Source organism: Papio anubis, chromosome 4, assembly GCF_008728515.1.
Source record: "Papio anubis isolate 15944 chromosome 4, Panubis1.0, whole genome shotgun sequence".
In the NCBI taxonomy this organism is placed as follows: domain Eukaryota; kingdom Metazoa; phylum Chordata; class Mammalia; order Primates; family Cercopithecidae; genus Papio; species Papio anubis.
In genome coordinates this window covers 67843051-67865246 of record NC_044979.1, presented here as the reverse complement: position 1 = coordinate 67865246, position 22196 = coordinate 67843051, and the positions used below count along the sequence as shown (strand labels likewise).

The 22196-nt window shown below is 34.9% G+C and overlaps 2 protein-coding genes across 3 annotated transcripts in view; one reads left to right on the top strand and one right to left on the bottom strand.

Annotated features, from left to right (window-relative positions):
- ZNF804B (zinc finger protein 804B) overlaps window positions 1-22196 on the bottom strand; it is a 568262-nt gene that overhangs the window by 524021 nt on the left and 22045 nt on the right. The gene's annotated exons all lie outside the window — the stretch shown is intronic.
- Window positions 7855-9492, top strand: TEX47 (testis expressed 47). Of its 2 annotated transcripts, none has more exons than XM_003896357.5 (2): window positions 7855-7951; window positions 8553-9492. In XM_003896357.5, the coding sequence occupies exon 2, from the start codon at window positions 8657-8659 to the stop codon at window positions 9416-9418; it is 762 nt and encodes a 253-aa protein (XP_003896406.1). In that variant the 5' UTR covers window positions 7855-7951; window positions 8553-8656; the 3' UTR covers window positions 9419-9492. The 2 variants fall into 2 exon arrangements, with proteins under 2 accessions (XP_003896406.1, XP_031521147.1); XM_031665287.1 differs by having other exon boundaries at window positions 7865-7951; window positions 8556-9492.

Below are 22196 nucleotides of genomic sequence, written 5' to 3'. Positions count from 1 at the left end.
TCCAGTGGATCAAGTTTTGTCTACCTTGGTGACGGCTCGCACATTTTCAGTCTTAGCAACTGCCTTAGTTCAGACTCTATCCAACTGGAGCAAATTCTTTAAAGACTCACCTTTTACTCGGTAGTATGCAAGGTGTCTGGGATAAAATTCCTGGACTGTGTCTTAGTAACTGCCCTATCTTACACCCTTGTATTTTCCTATCTTGACTCTTAGTAGGTCAAGATTTCTCTGAGTGAAGATTCTCTTTGTTCAATTTGGTTCATGATCCATCATTTTACAAGTTTTACTCAATAGCAGGCTTTTAGGCTAGACAATCCTAGACTTACAAACAAAGCAACACATGTATCATCATTCACTAAACCAAAGGGATAGCCTTATTTTTTATGTTATTTTTTTCTGAACATAATAACATAGACACACTTGAAAAATTTGGAAAATACAAAACAAATATCAGTCCCAAATTCTACCAGTTAAAACATGGCTAGATTTCTCTCTTTTCTTGTTTCTATGCTTTTTAAAAATAAAGTTGGGAATCCAATTTAAACTTAAAATGGTTTTCAGAAAACCATTTTAAAATTATGCACAGTTGCAGCCTGGAAAACTTAAGGTGGTGCCTTATCATATCAATGTTAGGAGCTTTATTTAGTGCATTTAATGTAATTGGCAATTGCAAAATCCACTTTGCCTGCATATGTGAAAAATATAGATCATTATCTTGTTGGCCCTATGAAATTCTGCCCTTAATATTCAGTATATACTCCACTTTCATTAATTTCTTCTGTCACAATGTTCTGCCTTAGCACTCAGTTGCATTCTTTTCCTTTTTCCCCCTGTTCATTATGGTTTAAATCTGAGGACCATATGAGGGTAGAAAATATGATCTTCTAAAAAATTACCAAAAATTATATAGGCAAACCATTTTCTTAAAGTTGAAGGACAAATGTCAAAATGTTATTTTCGTTTATATTCTCCCAACCCACTAAACAGAGTTTGGTTAGATCTCAGAGAAAATTACATTCCAGAGTAGTTTTGTTGCTTTTTTTTTTTTTTTTTTTTGTCTTGTCCCAGAGATAGAAGGCAACTTTACTACAATTAGTTAGTGTAGTATAGAATTTCATGCAAATGAAGTGTGCCAGCAGTGTGACAATTTTAACATATTTTAACAAAAACAAACAAAAATGAATGCATAAACTTGCTGCTGCTTAGACCACTGTAGCTTCTGGGACCCAGTTTCTTTTACTGAGTTTAAAAAAAAAAGTTGTGCTTGAACAAAGATATTATTAGCTCACTTTCGTACTGTTATAAAGGTAATACCTGAGACTGGGCAATTTATAAACAAAAGAGGTTTAATTGACTCACAGTTCCGCATGACTGAGGAGGCCTCAGGAAATTTACAGTCATGGCAGAAGGTGAAGGGGAACAAGGAGCTTCTTCATATGAGGCAGGAGGGAGAGAGCACAGCACATACCGCCATTTTTAAAGCCATCAGATTTCCTGAGAACTCCCGCGCTATCACGATAGCAGCAGGAGGGAAACTGCCTCATGATCCTATCACCTCCCATCAGATCCCTCCCTCAACACATGGAGATTACAATTCGAGATGAGATTTGGGTGGGGCCACACAGCCTAACCATATCAGATCCCAATTTTATTTTTAAATATCTATAATTTTTTATATTATGCTATTCGTTTCAGTGAATAACTATTTTTTCTTCCCTTGAAATATTCTTCAAAATTAATTTCAAGGGCATCATAGTAGTTGTTCATTAATATATATATTCATTTTTTTAAAGTTTTTTTGTATAAAAACTATCTTTATATTTCAAATGTTTGTCAGTAATTTTATTTCTTTTTTAAATTTTTTTCTTCACTTAGCCTCAACTTGAAACTCATAATTTTATTTACTTACCACGGGATCTAGAAGAGGCATTACTTAGTCAAAGAGTAGATTTTTAAGCTTATGATTTACATTTGCAAATTGGTTTTCAGCAAAGTTGAAACAATTTACTGTTAAACCGGCAGAAGATAAGAGGGCTCACTTGCCAACTGCAGAGTTCCTAAAAGGGCTCTGGGTACCTCTAGTATTTCCCGTCTCCATTTCCTCTGAACTTCACGGCAACTTCCTTAACACAGTTAGGATTATGGGCACTCAAGAAATTCTCGTGATTCTCTACTATCCACAGAGTAAAATTCAAACTTCTGAGCGTGGCATCGAAGTCCTCCACAAACTGATTCCAACTTACTTTTTTTTTTCCCCTCTCCTCCCCACAACTCACCCTCTAGCAGTTCCACTCCTGGCTACATTTAGAATCACCTGGAGATGTTTTAACAAACATACACACCAGGGTTCCATTCCAGACTAATTAAGTAAGACTGGGAACTGGCTTTTTGAGTGCTGGGTGGGTGCACCAAAATCGTGCAAATCACCACTAAAGAACTTACTCATGTAACCAAACACCACCTGTTCCCCAAACACCTATGAACATAAAATTAAATAAACAAAAAAATCTCCACTAGATTATTCTAATAGACAGTCATGGTTTGAATCACTGTGAGTTAGCCTCTTCTTTCTTAAAGTGAGGTATGTAGAGAGACTGGGAGATTACTGGTCAAAAATGCAAATTTTGGGGTCTCACTTTAAGCCTACTAATTAGACATTTTAGGCCTAGAGACCAGGAATCTTCAGTTTAACAAAATTTGCAGATTCTGTGGTTTGAGGGCTAGTGCTTTAGCCAGAACACATTGTTTCCATTTTCTTAATGATGTGCCACACTTCCTACCTTTAACATATGCCCTCTGCTCTTTGTGCTTTAAACACACACACACACACACACACACACACGTCATATCTATTTTTTAATACCAGCTTAAATGCTTATTCTTCCAGCCAGGTTTAAATGTTGCATTTTGTGCATTCATTGTTTATATCTTTGCACACTTGTATACGCCCATCCAGTCCTGTACTAACATAGTCGTGGGGATCTTAAGATCCACTAACAGAATTAAATTTTTCATGTGCAGATAGAATATCTGATTCACAAGAATATTTCCATAGAGTCTGGCACATTTGTCTACAAATAGCAGATAGATGAAAACTATGTTAAATGTTGTAATCAAATAACTAAATGTTCCTAGCCTGCGCTCTCCTTGATAAGTAATTACCAAACACTGTTCCATAATACTATTGAAGAGAGTCAATGAAAGAGAAAGTAATCTAGTTTGGGTTTTTGTTTTTGTTTTTCTTTTTTTTTTTTCTTGGAGGGGGAGCATCTTTTTCAATAAATATTCAAATACCTAGTGATTTGATAACTAAGCTCACTCAGATTTGCTTTGCTAAATCAAGTATATTTTTTGTCTACTCAATAGCTTATTATATGTGATCTTAGTGAAAGGCTCTACCCAAGCTGTAAGCCATTTATTTAGATGATTAGTTCTCTTTGGCTGATCATTTTGATATAAGACATAAAGTGAAAGGAAATGATTTAGAGTGTTTTGTTTTGCTAGGACCCAAGCACAGGTGAGAGTTTAAAGTCTGGTATTCCAGATGGAAATCAACTTTAGTAAATGCACAACCTCACATGTTAAAGGAATGAATGTGAGACCAATTCATGAAGCTGTCCCTCAATCCTGTTTCTCCGAAGGCCATGCTCAAATGAGAACTCTTTCACTAAGGTTTCTAAGAAAACTCCAAATTTACCCTTTCTAAATCGGTGTTTCTAAAGCACTAAATATCACTTGCATGGTATTTATTGTTTTTCCCTGTTCTGTCTCAAGAACATCTCAGATTCATGTACATTTCGTCACCTGTACCTGACTCTAAGCTCCTGAAATTAGGGAGCAGGTATTTTTCAGACTTACATTTCTTATAGTGCCTAATGATATTGCCTGGTACACCAAAGGCATCAATAAATCTGAGACAAATGAGTAGATAATAATAGTAGATAAATGCTGCTGAAACCTAGCTATAATGTAGAAGTTTTTCTTTAAATTTACTTTATCCAAACCATAAGCTATCTTTTGGTTTGGATATCATCTCATCTCATAGACAAGGGGAAGAATTACACTGTGGTCATGGATAGAAATAGGAGATAATTTACCTCCTCTTTACTCAGGTAGACAGAATATGGAGGCTGCTGAGAGAAGATTTTAATTGTGTGCAAAATACGTAACTACTCTACATTTTAGTTTACTCCTCTATAAATTGTAGAAAAGTTTCTGTCTATCATATAGGGTTACTGTTAAAAGTAGCCTAGTTACTGTATGTAAAAGTATCTAGTGCATGGCACATGGTGAATAATAAATGGTATTTAGTTGTTTTAATCCTTTCTATCTGGCTTACAAAAACAAAAGGACACGATTCAGTTTGTTTATTCAGAAGCATTTGGTTCTGAAAAATGAAACCAGGGCATAAAGTATATCAGTAATAGTAAGGTGTACTGTTTGACACGAGTTACAAGTACATGCTATGTATTAATGTGAGATAAGTTGAATTAAAAAGGTAGATAAGTAGAATAATTGAAAGAAGACTTGGCATCCTAAGCTTCTATTAAGGTTCTGTGACTTATCGGTTGTTTGAACTTGAATTTGGATAGCTATTCTAAACGGATCATTCTGGGTAGAATAACACAAATGCTTCTTTATCCAGATACATAGACAGATAGAAGAGTTCTCTTCAGTCATCATCTAAGGGTAAATAACTTGCCCTTAATAGATGGCACATAAGGATTGTGGCACCTGGGCACTTAAATGCTGAATGTCCATTGAGCAGAGAGTCTACAATTCTAATTACACATGACAATGACCCAAAAACTGTTTGAATTGCATGTTGCTTCTATTTCTATCTAGTCAGAACTTACCCTTGACAGTTCAGAGTGTGACTGATGAATGATAAGGAAATAAGTTGCCTTTAAACTTTTCAGATAGCCATGTGACAATGAAGCTCAAAGTTTGAGGAAGCAACCCAACAGAAAAAAAAAAAAAAAAAAAAAAGCATTGAAAATGGAAAATTACTTTGGGAAAATTGAATACAGATGTCAAACTATCCATGGAGATTACAAACTGTTGCTTCTGAATGTATTAGTTTGAACCACACAAATTGTCTCTACTTGCCTTTTTTGACTTACAGAAATGATAATTCATATGTTTTTCAAGATAACAACAATTAGGCTTTGTTAAGATATTATCACTCTTTTGAAGAAAGGATAGCTTAGTTGATTTTCTATAGAGTTGGGGGAGAATAATAGAAGAATGAAATATCATTCTTCTATTAGGTTTATATTGGAGGAATCTAGATATATGAAATAAAAGGAAAACAAAAAGCACACATGGTAAGAAAAAGTTACCACTAAGCTTCTTTTGATAGCAGCAAAAAGTGGAAAGACACATGTGCTTATCAGAGAGATATTGTGTTGGAAGTATTGATCAGAGTGGGGAGCTATGATTTAGAAGAAGGGGGAAGTCATCAAGGTTGTGATACCCATGGAAATAGAAATCTTAAAAAAGAGATTTGGAGAAAGCAGTGCACAATAACTAGATCTGGAGGAGAGTGAGCAAAGCCAGAAGATAAAGCAAGCAGAACTATGAAATAGTTTTTATTATTTATTCTGAGATTCAGGGAATCCAAGAAGATAGTGGGAATCTAACCAGGTGAGTTAACAATCTTGTTCAAAACTCTATAGTACATCACTCTCATTTGCTGTGGCAATTCTTTATATTTTGAGAACATAATTATAATAAAAATATGTAAATGAAGTCAACAGAAAGTTGAGGTGGAACAGTACATCCTGGGGTTAGCCTTATCTTGAGGGGTAGTTCTTGACCATGTTTGGGAAGAAATTGGTCTGTCAGTAAGGAAAACAGTTTCATGAAGAGGAAGAATCTTACCAGTGTATAAAAGACTAGTTTGAGTTTATGCACTGAAAAGGGGCTCCTGGGTGGCAGTGTCTCATAAATTCTCCTACTGACTTTCATCAGTAGCTGTGTTAGGTAACAAATCACACTGTTGCATGTCCCCATGTTCTCTCTGGCTTAATCCATCAATGGGAATTGGAAATAAATACCGGAAGTCCCTCTGGACGTGGTGAAGGCAGAGGCTTTGCCTCCCAGGATTCTATGGAGGGGAAATAAGCAGGGAGGACTTTGTAAAATCAGAATCTTTTTAACCTTATAAAGTAGATTTGTCAAAGGGCTTACGGTTTCACACTCTTAGCTGAATTTTTGGGGTGGAGAAATCTAGAAATACTGTGGATAGAGACCCTTATTATAATCCAAATAAAGAAGTAGGACTGTGAAAGAGGTAGTGTAAATCAAGAACCCTTAAGGCATATTAAAGTGAGTAAAAAGACTTAGTAACAGAATACAGTTGGAGTATACAACTTAGAGGAAACATGAAAAAATAATACCAAGGATTTTGGCCCGGGAACTGAGAGGAAAAAAAGTGTTAATTTAGACACAAGTGGGGTATTTGTAAAGGAAAACATGTTCAATGAGGAAAATAATTGTTTAAATGTTTTCGTTTTAAATTTGAAAAGACAGAGTTCCATCCAAGGAGAGAAGAGTTGTGAATAAGTGACTGGAGATAATTTGAGAATTTTCTGTGCAAAAATCATCTAGAATGGGATCTCGGTTTCTTCTTCTTTCTCAACCCCAATCAACTAGTTGTGTCTACCTTGAGCCTCAGATTGTAAAAGATTTTTAGTCCACAGCTAAGCTCCGCAGGAAAGTCCCATGATCACTTTCCAATTTCAATCGTGCAATCTAGTGGCAAGAGTGACTTTAAGGACCACTTACCTGCCCTCACAAAAGAGACATATAGATAGTACTGAGCTAACTCGGCAAAGAAGTAGAGCAGGACATCCATCCACATCATGAGCGCAGAGCCTCAGTATTTTCCAGAGTTGGGTGTGGGAAGGTATTACGGGGTGAGGCCACATATAGAGATTTAGAAAGAAATCCAAGAAAGTGCAATATCATAGAAACCAGGAGAGGAGAGAAGGCCATAATGAAGGCTCTGGTCAACATGGACACATTCTTCCAGCAAAGCTGTAAGAACAATGAGAGTGAGATAATAACTAGACTGGGCAATGACATGGTTTGGCACCATGGTTTACATCTTGGGAAACATTGTATTGCTTCAGGGAGTGACAAAGTGAATCACAATGAGGGAGAATAGTCCATTTTTATGTATTACACCATTAAATAATTATTAACTCACCTCTCTACCTTCATTTACTTAGATAATTTATCATTGTATTTTCATTAAAATCAGATCATTAGTTTGGATAATACAGACCTCAGGGAAAAAATTACTCTTAGGTTTGTTAAAAATTGAATAAACGTGTTTTCTAAACTTGTTTTAAAATTATTGTTGAGAACTCATGTGGATGCAATTTTAAGAGATGCATCTCTTAAGACACAATTTTAAGAGGTGCATCTTTTAAGACACAATGTTAAGAGGTGCAGCTCTTAAATTCACATTAAGTTAAATAAGCCAAATCTTACTATAGAAGTTTCTCATCACATATTCACCATTACATAGATTCAGATATGTGTTCTTAAAGTCTTTAGTTAGTGTCTAAGTAGAACAGAGGAGTTCTACAACCATACTTTTTATTTATCAAAAAGAAAAAAAGAAAGGAAAAAGATGTCCAGATTCTCACCATCTGTCTGACTTACAAATGCACCTGACTAAAAATAAACCATTCAGGAATAAGCCATTCACACTTCCTCTGCAGTGACTTTGAAGTGTTTGTCAAGATACCCGTATTAAATTAAGAAACTTGGCGCTCTGGTCCTTTAATGGTGCTGACATTCTGACTCACATATGCCCGAGGGAAGGCAGAACACAGGACAGCTGAGAACACCAGAGAACTGGCAGTTGGGAGCCTGATGGAGGACAAGCAGGGCCTGGAGGACAGGTACATGACAGAAGCACAGGAAACAAAGAAAAATGGTAAGTTGACCTGGAAAAAAATTTGAGGAGATTTGTAAGCAGAGTAAGTTAAAGTAGCAGAAAACCTTCATGTAGCCCTTAACAACAACAAAAACAAGAAAAAAATAATAATAAAGGGGGGGGAAAAAGAATCATTTCTGAGATTTGTCGATAGGAGGAAAAACAAAGAACCAAAACTTTTCCCTTGAAATGTTTACTGTTATTAATCAAGGAACATTATTAACTATTAGGGTCCTGACTAAAAGTTACATAGCTAATTAGGACTTAGAAAGCCTTGGATTTTTAAAAAAGAGTTATAGACCAGTTAGATTTATAAAAGAAATTGGAAGAATTACCATAAAAATATCATTTTTTAAAATTTATCTTATAAAGGACAATCTGTAATCAGCATTACATGACATTTACAAAGTTTTTTCCTAGGATATGATTTAGCTCTTTCATTGTAAATTAAAAAAAAACCTCTATAGTTTGAGTATTGTTTTAACATTATCTTTCATTTCAAAGATATTGTTTCCTGATAAAACTGGTAAAAGATTGGGATTTTGCTATTTAGTAACATTTGACAAACTGTGATTTATTCTTTTTTTTCTTTTCTTGTCAGAAGAAATGAAAACAAGAGTTCATCACTACAAAGGCACCCTGACAGCGTAAATATCATGAAAAGCTAAAAACTAGAATCATCTGGTAAAATAAATAAGACTCATCATGTCCTTTTCGGTCCGTAACCAGAAGGGCAGCAAAAGGCCTTTGCCACTGGGGCCTCATCTTTTGCTCCAAGTCCCACGTAGCAATTACCTGCACTTTCAAGAGGAGAAACAACGACTACACCTAAAGAAATTCCTTCTTCATAGGATGTTTCTAGTGGCCAAGATACAAACAAAGGTAGAAAGAAAAGATGTTGCTGACTACTATGAACAAGTGTTTCAGTCAGTTTTGAAACATCACCTGGGAGAAACAGTGACAGGATTGCTGCTCATCTATCCTACTTCCATTCTGCATATCCTCGAGTCCTCCAGCGACACTCTCTACCAAGTGCTTTTAGATTATACTGGCCATGACAAAGATGAAACAGAATTTTTTATTCAACAAATGAAAATTATAGTCATTTCTCATAACATTCCAATGAGGCTTTTTATGCAATGGCATGTTTCAGTGATAAAAGTGCCAGTTATGTATCTCGATGATGTGACACAATCACAGTCCCTAAAAGAGGTCATCACAGATTTTCTCACACAAACTCATAAACTGTCAGTCTATCTTTGCAAGACTATGAAAGTAGGCACTAAAGGACCAGGTGATAACTTACACCAAGTTGCACCTGACCTGCTCCTTCCAGAACAAATCATAAAGTACTTGTGCAAATCTGAAGAATTCATGGACCCAGCAACATTTATAAACATGTATAATAGACCCATACACATCATTCTGGATTCTGAGGTGGTATGGCCTGCTCCTTCACGTTTCTAGGATTGAGAGGGATAATGTGCTCATGTCTCTTAAGGAATTTGTGCTACTTAAATAAAGAAGAACACATTCTTAAAGTTACTTGTCCCTTTTAAAAGAAAAGAAACAGAACATTGCAATATACATGGAGGTAATATATTAATCTTCACAGAGTATGTTGAGCTAAACTTTAAAATGTATCTATTTGTTGTGATATTAGAGTTCAATACATTATTTTACTAGATAGATGGGTTTAATAAGTTTATCATAAGTTCTCAAATATTAACATCATTTTCATGAATTGACACTTTTCAAAAAAAATAAAATGGATGAAAAAAGACAAATGGAATTCAGATTGTCATCCAATCCCTCAATAGTTAATGAATAGTCATGACTACACACCAGAAGTACAGTGTTCTGAGGGTATAAAACAGAGAAGAAAAATCCCACTCTTGAGTTGCTTGCAACCTAAGGTTAGAGGCAAGTACATGTAGAAGTAGTTATGATATGGTATGTAATGTAATATAATATATCATTATAGTAGCAGTATATAGGAAGGGCTTTGAGAGCACAAGTGAAGGAATAATCACTGTAAAATTCCTGCATTCAGAAAACAAAATCTAATTATCAAAAATGTTTCCAAAGCCCATATATTCTGGCCTATACAATCAAGAGCATTGAGACCATTATAAAGCTACAGAAAACAATAGCTATTTGGAATGAGAAGAAAATACATTTTCAAATGGCATTGTGCTACTCCATGCAACATCATTTATTGAACATCCCTCTATGTTACAAACATTTGCCAGGCGCTAAGGGATATGGCAGGGTACACAGAAAACATTATCTGCCCACTATTAAAACTTACTTCTAAATGATTTTATGTAAAATAAACAATCTGGTTATTTTCTCAATTCACTTTCTAGAAAGTAACTAATTATATATGATTTCTATATGACCAATTTCAAGTTGATCCCTTCTTTTATCCAGATGAATACTTTTCGCATTGTTTAAAAGTTTTTAGCTTGTTTAAACAATTAATTGACATCAACATTTTGAATACGGCAATGATATATGTCCCAAATTACCTTAATATCTTATGAAACAGACTTTGGAGTTAATGGAGAAAATACTTATATCATAGTTTTAATTTTTTTATTTACTTAATTTTTAACTTATTTGGGGGCCAAACCAATCTCACTGTGCACTTCAAATTTTTTGTTTGCAGAAAATTTTGTTCTGCATATGAAAATACTGGCCAAATTTTATGTAACAAACAAAATGTATATAATAAACAAAAATGAGATGCATCATTGTTACATAACAGAATCAAATTTTAGGAAAGACCATTCTATTTTCCAAATTTTGTAATACATCATTAATTAGAATGGTGTTTTTCACTTTTAACTGAACTTGAAGTTTCTTTCAAGTTAGTAATAGAAAAAAATGTTTTAGACAAAATGAGAATTCTTCTAGCTAAGAAAGAGTATATAACTTTCAAAATGTATATCAATTTAGAAAAAAACACCTAATATTAATCAACAATAGGCTGTCTATTCTTTAAACTGCGAAAAAGACACAGGGGCCCATCAGTAGTAAATGATCAGTGACAAACTGACTGGAAACGTAAGTAAATATTTTCCCAGCCAAAAAAGGAATAGAGAAAACGTTTAACAAAGATATACTCCTTGGTTCAGTATTAGAATGAATGTGAAAGTGGTTTGGGAGAGAAGACTAGCATATATAAGAGAATAATGGATAATAAATGTTTATTGGATCAGACAGAATTTCTTTAGCAGGGTGAATTTTGTTTGGGAATAGTATTTTCTAAAGTTAGCTAGTGAATAGAAGTTTGGGCTTTGGATAAAAAATTGTATGTTTATAAATAAGAAATTAGGGCATATTGTATTTTCCAGAAATGGTTACTGCAATATATCCAATCCCACACGCCTTTCTTACAACATGAGCTTGCTATTCCTCCCATTGTGTAGTGGCTTCTAACTCTCTCCCCTTGAACGCAGGCAAACCTCCTCTGTGACTGCCTCAACCACTAAAATACAAAAGAAATGATTCCGTGTGATCTCGAAGGCTAGGTCATAAAAATGTTGTGCACTTTGCCTTGCTCACTTGAATGCTAGCTCCTGGAATTCAAACACTATGCTGTGAGAAATCCAGCAATTTCAGACAACATCCCGAGCTGAGGTCGCAGCCAACAGCCCTTATCATCCACTAGACATGTGACCCCAGATCCCAGGCCTCCGGTAAACCTGGGAAGCCAGCTCAGCTGACATTGTGTGGAGAAGAGATGAGCTGTTTCCACTGAGTCCTGCCCAAATTGGAGTTCCGTGAACATTAGTGATTATTGTTTATTTAACCACTAAGGTTTGGGTGAATGATTATGCAGCACTGTGGAAAAATAATACATATGTAATGGGGAAAATAATATATATGTATATAAGCTCTTTGTATCATTTATTATTCATTAATTTATGTACCAAAATGTATTGGATAGCTACTGGTAAAAATGTACTAGTTGGCCAATCGCTGTGCTAGTCACTGAATGTACAAGTAGCAATAAGATGTATATTCACCACACTGCCTGGCATAGATTTTTTTATGGGTCTATAATACTTTTTGGCGTGAGAAATACCAATAGAAACCTAATTCACTAAGCCAAAAAGAGAATTATTAACAATCTTAATCATTTCTGGAAGAAGTTATAGAGTATCTGTCAACGATAAAATTGCTGATTTACTTAGTATATCATAATTTTAAAGAATTCATGAAGGCTCAACTATGAACATAACTGGAAAATAAACACATTGTGACTAGAAATAATTTCAGTTACTTATTTATTTGTTCATTTTTGTGAATACATCAGAATGAATTTATTCAAATAAATTTACCCCGTATAGGAGTCACTTCTGGAAGATTTATATTTGTCCAAGTAACACTACCATTGCTGAAAACATTTTGTGACTCAATGGCAGTTGAATAAAGGAGGTTTATAAATCAAAGGGAGATTGAATATTTTAATTATACCTAATTTTTGATCTCCAAATTATCATTACACTCCAACTTAATTAGTAACTTTAAGATTTTTTTTAATCTATACTCACTCTCAAAGACAGGTCTGCTGTCACTAAACATATTAAAAAGAGAGTGACAATGCTTCTAAGGGGAAGCACAAATTGTTTTCAGTAACAAATGAGTTACTGAGATACTTATATAGGTTACTAATATAATGTCTTTAAATCGGACTCATTTAGCTGTGTATGTTTGGGTATATTTGATAAAATCCAGAAATCTTATCTTCATACCTTGCAAATGTAGTAAAAATGTGAACTTTTAAGCCTTAGTATGACTCATAAGTTAATTCTTAATGAAAATAATAGTAGAATGAAGATATATGCATGCTTATGTTCATCACATCCCTGTTTACAATAGCAAAGACATGGAATCAACTCAAATGCCCATCAATCATAGACTAGATAAAGAAAATGTTATATATATGTGCGTGTGTGTGTGTATATATATGTATATGTGTGTGTGTATATATATATGTGTGTGTATGTGTGTGTGTATATATATATTTTAAATTTATAAAAATTGATAAAATTTCTGGATTTTATCAAATATATATATATACACACACACACACATACCATAGAATACTATGAATATATACTATACATAAAAAGGAACAAGATCATGTCCTTTGCAAGGACATGGATGGAACAGAGGGCCATTATCCTTAGCAAACTAATGCAGGAGCAGAAAACCAAATACTTCATGTTCTCACTTATAAGTGGGAGCTGAATATTGAGAACACATAGATGCAGGGAGAGAAACACACACTGCAGCCTGTCAGGGGTACGAGGGGAAGGAGAGCATCAGGGTAAATAGCTAATGCACGTGGGGCTTGATACCTAAGGGATGGGAAGACAGGTGCAGCAAACCACCATGGCATACATTTACCTATGTAACAAATCTGCACATCCTGCACATGTATCCGGAACTTAAAATAAAATCAAATAAAATTTTTAAAAATAAAGAAAGCTATAATTGCCTTAAAATAAAATTTTAAATAAAATAAAAGTACTTAAGTTAACCCAAACAAAAAAATGAATATTTAACAGTATGAACATATAATATTTAATATTCATGTAACAACAAACATATAACATATACTCATATGAAGCCAATGATCATATTACATTCAAGTGGTGTGGCTAGCACTATTCTAATTCTTTTCTTTTTATATGAATACTTCACAACAGACTGCCCTGTTGATGATCCTATCCTTGTTTCAGAGTTGACATTCAAGAAGGTAATAGATTTCTTGCAGAATAACTTAAACAACATTATTTGAAAGGAAAAACTCTTCCACGGTGAATTCTAACATTCTACTATCATCACTTTAATAAAAAAAGGCATCTGGATACCTTCATGGAGCATCATTGCTTAATACAAATATAATTTGACATCCGGTGACTGTATCATAACTCTACAAACACAAAATCACATTTCAATTAAGTTAAACCTATCACTAGCAGTTGAATGTCCCAATTTCCACAAGGAAGTGGAAATGAAGCAGCCTATCCCCAACCTCACATAGCCAAGTACTTTCAAATCATTTCATATCGTATTAAATAATTTAATGCAGAATTAAAGTTCTCCCCCTTGTGGTCAGTTACTTAAATTTCCTGATTGTGGACAGGATGTATGTGGTAAACACAGTGCACCGATTTTAACAGCATACAGAGAGAACCCAAGAAGTACCTTTCAAATATCTGTTTGACTCCTCTTATTCCACAGGTAAAGATTCTGAGACCTAAATACATAAAGGTGTTTTGCCGATGGTAAAAGGAAGTATAACAGTATACTGGTATAACTGTAACAGCAGTAACAGTAAAAGCAAGTTAACTGTATTCTCCCATTTAGGGTCTTGTGATCATTAACTTCACCACATTAATTATGCCAACATTTGTTCCTCTACAAGTAAGTAACTTTAAGTAAATTATGCCTGTCTACTCACTTTTTCTCATTAGTTTAGAATTTTAATTGGTATGGGCAGTTTATAGTATCTGAGAAAAATTTTATATTGGCTGGCCTCATGTTGAGTTACTATATAAAAAAACTAGTTCTTATTACTGTTCTCTGTGTTTTCTTATTTATTTGAAAGACCAAGTTCAATACATTTTATTTTAGTTATTTGTTTTGTTGTTAATTTCTAACAATGGTTGTACTTTGGATTTATTAAAATGCTTTTGCTAGTATGTTTCCATATAGACAGAAACTTAAAAGAGATTTTCCATATAATGTAGACAAATATATTTTATTTAAGCATAAGTAGCTATAAATTTCAAATGAAAAAGAAACCATTTTTAACTGAATGTGAATATTTATAGAATTAGTTCACCTATATTTTCAGTTGAAAAGATTACCGTTTATCCTTAAAGAAGATATGAAGAGAATAATAGTGATGTCAAGCCATTCTTCTCTTTCCCTGATCACTCTAGTTGCATGCTTCTCTAATGCATTCTAATTAATGCCATGACCTCAACTCTCATCTAAGAGATAATGACTTCAAATACATATTTATATCTTCACTAATTCATTTAACAAATATGTATTGTACAACTATGTTGTCTGCATTGCTGCCTACACCCTGAAGATACAATGGTAAAAAAGGCAAGGCCAGTGTTTCCAGTGAGCATATACTCTGGAAGAGGAAAAAAAAAACGAATAGAGAAAATGATTTCAGATGATTTCATGTGCTCTAAAAAATGTCATAATATTGACAGTGACTAATGGGTCTGCTTTACATTTGGTGATCAGTGAAGCCTTCTCAAACTGAGATCTGAATGAAAAGAGGTGGGATGGTAATGGTCAGAACATTCCATATGACAGAAAAAGTGCAAAGGCACTGGGGGAGGAGCAAGCTTGGTGTGTTGAAGGACAGAAAGAATACCAGAGAGACCAGAGTACTGGAAGCAAGAGGGGAGTGAGGTTGGTGAGAGTTGCCAGAGATACACTATGTAGGGACTTGTGGGCATAATTAGGGGGTCTGGATTTAATTCTACGTGTTTTCTTCACTACTACACCAAATTCCACCTGGCCTCCAGGCCTCATGCAGGGCCTTCTCAAGAAGTCTCACTGGAACTCCACAGGCATCTGCATCTCCACATGCACTAGATGAATGCATCATTCCCTGCTGCCACTATTCCTTCAACCTACCCCTCCCACCCCCTCCTTGTTGCTATAAAATGAACCACTCTCCAAACAGCTGCTAAGTCAGGAATTCGAAAATTATCCTAGATTCCTTTATTTCTTTGTATGATTGACAGCCAATCAATTCAATCCTCATTTATTTTCCAGGGTATTCCCATTGTCTGATCTTGTTTCTGTGCCCTGCTTAGGCATTTTCCTCCCTCCAATTTCTTCTTCCTACTCTCTCTTCTCAGTTATATCATGTTTCTCTCAAACATAAAGACACCGTAGCATAAGGTTTAATCAAGAGAGCCATTCTGGTGTCAAATTGCTGAAGTGAAACCGGTTCTACAACTTTGTAGAAGTGTAATTTGTTTCTTTACCTTTCTGTACCCCAGTTTCCTCATCTGCACAATGAGAGTGATAACAGGATCTATATTTTACGATTAAGTAAATTAATAGTAATTTTCTATGTAATAAAATTCATAATATTTTTAAGTAATATTATCATCTTTCAAGTAATATTCTCAGATTCATCTTTCACATATGTATGTAAACTCCTAGTAATAAGGCCTTTAAACTCAATGGGAAGGAACGTCTTTAAAGAAGTGTGCATAAACACTTATTCACAGAGTTCACTATTTGGTTAACAGTTAAATTCACAGTAATTTGAGTATAGTCAGCACTTAATAAATGTTATTCCCCTGATCAAAATTCTTCAATGGATTCCATTTCACCTTCAGGATAAAAAGCAAAATTATATAATAAATAATCTGCAAAGTCTTAATTCTCTGATCCATGCTTACTTTGCCACCCAGACTCACCTTATGGTTTTCTCTTGTCTCTTTCTCCTTTCTCATTCTCTTTTCTCACACTTTGTTCTCTAACATTTCCCTAATTTTTCCATGCTTTTTGCCTTTGTCACCCTTCCTCACTTCTCTTAGCAAAATTCTGCTCCTCAATCAAATTATGTCCTCTGTGAAGACTGGCAAATTCAAGGAACTTTCTTCTGTCCTCACTCAACCACGTTCTAGCAACTCTGCTGCCATGTTTGTGTGCACACTCATCTTCCTGCCAGCAACTTGTAAACAATTGCCATGGCCTCTTTTTCATTTATATCTTTAGTGCTTCATCACAAAAAGGAATCATTTAAAATATCTGTAAAAATTACTCCATAAGGTTAATTTTACTTTTTTCAAAAGCGTTATGCAATCCCATAAACAGGCCATTATCAATATTTTCATTACTGAAATGGAAATCAAACAATTTTTGTTGGAATTATCAAACAAACATTGCTCCTTCCTGGTTGGATATCTCCACATTGATATCTTCAGATGAGGTGTAGGTCATATAAATTATATGAAATCTTATTCTTTGTTGAAATAGCTAGGTACTAACAGTATTTTCTGATATAAGTGAGCAACTCCTAGGAGAGAAAACAGAATAAAAGCAGTTTGATAAATTAAAATAAAGGAGGAATTACCCCAAAGATTATTCTTAGCCTGAAATCTCCGATATCTCCCCTTAATCTTATATCTGCATTTAGTAAAGAGAAGAAAAATCAGCAGTGCTTATTGAGCTTAATTTCTTCCCTTAATCAAATAAAAGTCATTCAAACATTAATCCAAGAATTATTTATTGATTGCCCGTTATATGCACAGTCATATCCTAGGGACTATGGAAGACACAAGCACATAAAGGGCTCTCTATAGCCCTCCCCAAATTCACTGGTATAGCATCTCCTCTATTCGCAATTAAAATTTAGGTGCCAAGGTGTCCTTTGGTATTATATTGAAATAGCTTGCCCACTATTTCTCTCAATTGGTACTGGGAGTACCTGACAAATATTACATTTTATTTTCTCTCTGCATTTAGTTATTCAGCAGGGATGAACTGAAAAATGGTGTCAGGCACTTTGCCAAGCATCAGCAGAGGTACAGTCATAAGCAAAATAAGCATAATTTCTACCTTAGAGAGTATGCAGGATCTTTCTCCCTTCACCCCAGACATATAAAGAAGTTAAAAAATTATAATAATTGTTGTCATCCTGGAGGTCCAAGTTACAATGGTTTCTTAACTTCACCTAATTTAGAGGATCAGGGGATGCCTCTAAGAGAACAAAGATACCGAGATTTCTGAAAGTTAAATAGAAGTAAGCCAATTAAAAGTCAAGGAGTAGGAGGGGAGTGTTCCTGGCAGAGGAGACTGTATGTACATATCTATATATGTATGTATTCTAACAGAAGGATATTCTAAAATCTGAAGGCAAGAAGATCCATACCGTGTTGGGAGAACTGAAAGAATTTCTACAAGGCAGGACCTCAAGTACAAAGGAAAGTCATGAGAGATGAGGCTGGAGAGCAAGGTATGGGGTCAGATTATGCAGACATTTAAAGTGGAATAAAGAAGTATCATGACATTATCTTAATAGAAATGGAAAGCAGTTTTATTTTTCTCAGAGACATACTATGGTTAGATATGCATTATTGAAGGACCACTTTGAATTGTGGGAAACAGATCGGCTGAGAACCAGGTAATGAGACTGTATAGATACACCTTAAGGGAAGAGGTTATTACAACAATCCAGGAAGGAGATAATAGAAATCTGTACAAAGACAGACTTCTATAGTGTCCTTTAATGAATAGAAAGAGCTGGAAAGAATCAAGAGATGTGTCCAATATCTTGGTATTTGTCTGAAAATAAAGAGTGTGAAGAAGAGGAAAGAGTCTAGGATGAAGTACCAGGCAGGTGAAGGTGCCATTCCCTAAGATCAAGAATACTGGAGAAGCAACAGTTTGGGTTTCACAGGGAGTGAGATGAGGTTCGTTTTGAACATACCGAATTTGAGGTGTCTGAGAATCACCAACGTTATACCACCCAAGGCAGAGTTTGATATATTTCCTCAAAGCTCATAGGTAGATCTGACAAGAACATGAAGATTTGGAAATCAATTTCTGGATAATGTCTGAGACTTCAGGAATGGTTCTATCTGTCACCAACACAAATATATAGAATAAGCAGAGAAGAAAGCCTCATTCTAAATCCTGAGAAATGCCTATGAAAAAAAAAAAAAGAGCGACCTACAAAGAAATGTAAGATAACATAATTTAAATTGCCCAGAAGCAGAAAAAGAAAAGCAGAGAAAGAAAAGAACATTCCCTAAAGAGGAGAATGCTCAACAACATCAATTTCTGTGTCAAAGTCAAGTGAGAAAGAAATGTAAAAGTAAGTTTAATAACAAGAAGATCACTAGTGACTTGGAGAGGGTGACCTATGCAATGCAGTAGAGGCAGAAGCAGGATATCGTAGGTTGAGGAGCCAGAGTCTGGTGAGGAAACAAGTATAGACAATATTTCCCAAAGCTTAGCCATTGGCAGTGAATGTGAGGAGTGTATTTAAAAATATAAAGGTCACTTTTAGGATTCTAAAGTTTTTAGTAAAAGGAAGATCATCTCTTTATTCTGGTTTCCAGTGAGATTGGTTCTGCCTTTTCATGTGAGATTCAATGTCCAATTGTGGCCCCAGGGGAAAAGGGCTCTATCCAGTTTTGAATGGCAGTGTATAATAATCTTGGACTTTAAAGGTCTTGAGTGATGATGTGCACAGCTCAGGAACAGCATGGTGTCTTCTTAATAAACATTTGCTTAGATAAATAATCGCACTCATCTCTAGAAGAAACCTAGCTGTGCAGAAAGTGAGTTGAGAATATGTGTGAGCTCTAATGTTACAGCTCAAGCCTTGGGTTAATACACTGCTATTTCCATGGTCAAACTTTTACAGTTAATTGAAGATTGTCTCCTGTGTTCTATATACTTTATGGATCAACCACATTGTATTTATAAATTTTGCTCTGAAATTTGGCCCTTATCCAGGTCACTTCCTTTTTTGCCCAGTTAGGGCATGCTAGCAAATTACAAATTAAAATCAAATCTCAATTTTCCAAACTAATGACTTTAAAGAGCAATAATGCATGATCCAAAATGATGGTGAATTCATGAACCATTTATCTATGTAATGTATATTCATTAATGTATATTCATGAAACTTGTAATGTATATTCATTAAATGTGTATTCATTAAACTTGACTATGAATACGTCTTATATGACACGTATAACAAAATGATAAAGCATTTCAACCAAAATGACCCAAGGGGCCTTGGAAATTTTTCCGACTTCTCTGTTCCCATTTCCCACTACGTTCTACTGTTCATACCACGTTTTATGTTGCAGTAACTTCTTAGAATAAACTAACATATCATGTTTTTTAGGATGGAAGAGGCAAGAAAGTTCAATCTACTCTTTTACCATTCCTGTATTATTGTAACGATTCTCTGCAGCTATGTTTCTCTTTCCGTGTTTATCTAAATTATCTAAACATTTTTATTCACAAAAGTGAAGACAGTAGCATAACAAACCTATTTACCCATCGTTCACCTTCTACAATGATCAGCATCTCTTTTCAAAATGTACTATTTTTAAAGAAATATAACTATCATACCTCTAAGATATTATGTATGAAGACCTCACACTAAGGGAACTTTTAATATTGTCTATTCCAGCCCAGTGTCTCAATGAGGAAAATGAAGCATGTAGAGATGTGCCCAAAGTCACAGCACTAATCAATAGGAGTGTGGAAACTAGATGTAGTCCTCATCTTTCTCATTCTCCCCTTGAAATCAGGACTACAATTCTATGGCCTTATTTTAGGTATAGAATTTTTCCCAAAATCCACATATTACTGTTACTTTCTACAGTCTCACAAAGCACAAACGACATGCAAAAACTTAAAGTATTTATAAGTCTGGCACTTTAGCCACATGCCTATTGGGTTGACTTATTGGGGTGAGGGAGCTGAACGATAGACTGTAAGAGATAAAGTTTGAATATTTTTTAACCAGGATGATTTTTATGAAGGTACTCAATATTATCTTTTAATGAGATGATTTCCACAGTTTCTATATGCCTTTTACCACATAAAGGGAAGGTAATTATCAGTTTGACATTTGCACGTTTGGCCTTTTTTTGAAAGTGCCAGTGTTTCTGTAACTGAAAAAATATTTAGGGATCTCACATAACATTGAAATAAGTGTGATGTTTCCCCCAAGAGTCCTCTTGTACACAAACGCTTATTTGTGCGATAATTCTTAGGAAGACCACTCACCCATGCCTGCTGCTAAAGATATTTACACAGAGGACTGTACCATATCAGAGGAGCTGGAAAACCACAGCTAAGCAAGTTCTACTCACAGAAGCACTGTTTCTTTTTTCTCACATGACCTTGTTCTTCCTGCTAATACTAACCAAGTGATGGTTGCATAAACATAAGTAATTACTTTACAAATGACAATAAGGCAATGTTTGCCCACTATGTGTTTCTAGAAGCATCAAAATATCTCTTTGATGAAGAAGACTCCTAGTTGATTAATGGAAATAAAATGCCTGTGTAAATAAAATTACATACATTTGCATATTTGAAATATGGAGAGATGGAGATATTAGTGTATATAAATACATGTGCATATATGTACATATATGTGTATATATAACTATATTGAACTAAAGAAACCAATTAAAATTCATAAAATGGCTCCTAATCAAGTGGAAGAACCAGGGATTTAACTATCAGTGTTTAACAGTGCCATACAAGAAAGGCTTTGCGTAAATAATGCAGATTATATCTATTAATATTAATGCCCCTCCTCTGATCTCCTTCTGATAGAGCTGCCCATGAATTTTTCTCAGAGCGTCTCTTTCCATAGCTCCCTGAGAGATACAGATGTGTGATCCTGTCACCCTCTCCTCCCCAACCCAATCTCTTTTTCTCCCCTTTCTTGCCCTATTACACCACACACACACACACACACACACACACACACAAGCTGGAATAGTTACTACTTACAAATGGGTGTAGAAAGCCCATTTGTAAGGCAGCAAATTATGAAGCTAACATAAGAGCAGAGATGAGATATTTGGAAATAGACTGTAAACAATGAGTAACCTCAGCTCCCAATTTCCTTTCCTATCTTGGCCAGGGCCTGGAGACGTTTTCTACCCCTGAGTCTTCTCAATCAATTAATTCTTTTTTGCTTTAGTCAGGTGAAGTGTTGTGGGGTTATTTGTCTCTTGAAGTCATAAGAGTAACCTGAGGATTTTTTCAAAGCAACCTACTCACACATAGCAGAAAGAATCCCAGGTTTCACATTTGAGGATCTGTGTTCAAATCTCAGATTTGCCACTCGCTAACTGTGACTTTGAGTAGTTTGGCCTCTGGGTTTCAGCATTTTGCAAACTGAATGAGCACTCAAATATTAAATACAATAAATGATATAAGAAAATAATCAGCAACTCCATAAATGTTTGTTGAATTAAGTTGTGTTTGGCATATAGTCTGTTGGCTGACACGTTCCATAATGCAGTTATGATGATCAGCTTTGTGACAAGGACATAAAATGGTTTGAATTCTGACCAGTATCCCTGGGTGACCTCAAGAATGTTAGTCCAATTAGTTAAGCTGCTGATATATAATGTCTCTGCAACAAGGAGTCAGTAGGCTGAAGATACTCTAGAATATGTCTTAGCAAGACAAA

Bases quoted from the DNA above. Each gene is read 5' to 3' on its own strand.
- TEX47 (XM_003896357.5), top strand. From the start codon at position 8,657: ATGTCCTTTTCGGTCCGTAACCAGAAGGGCAGCAAAAGGCCTTTGCCA.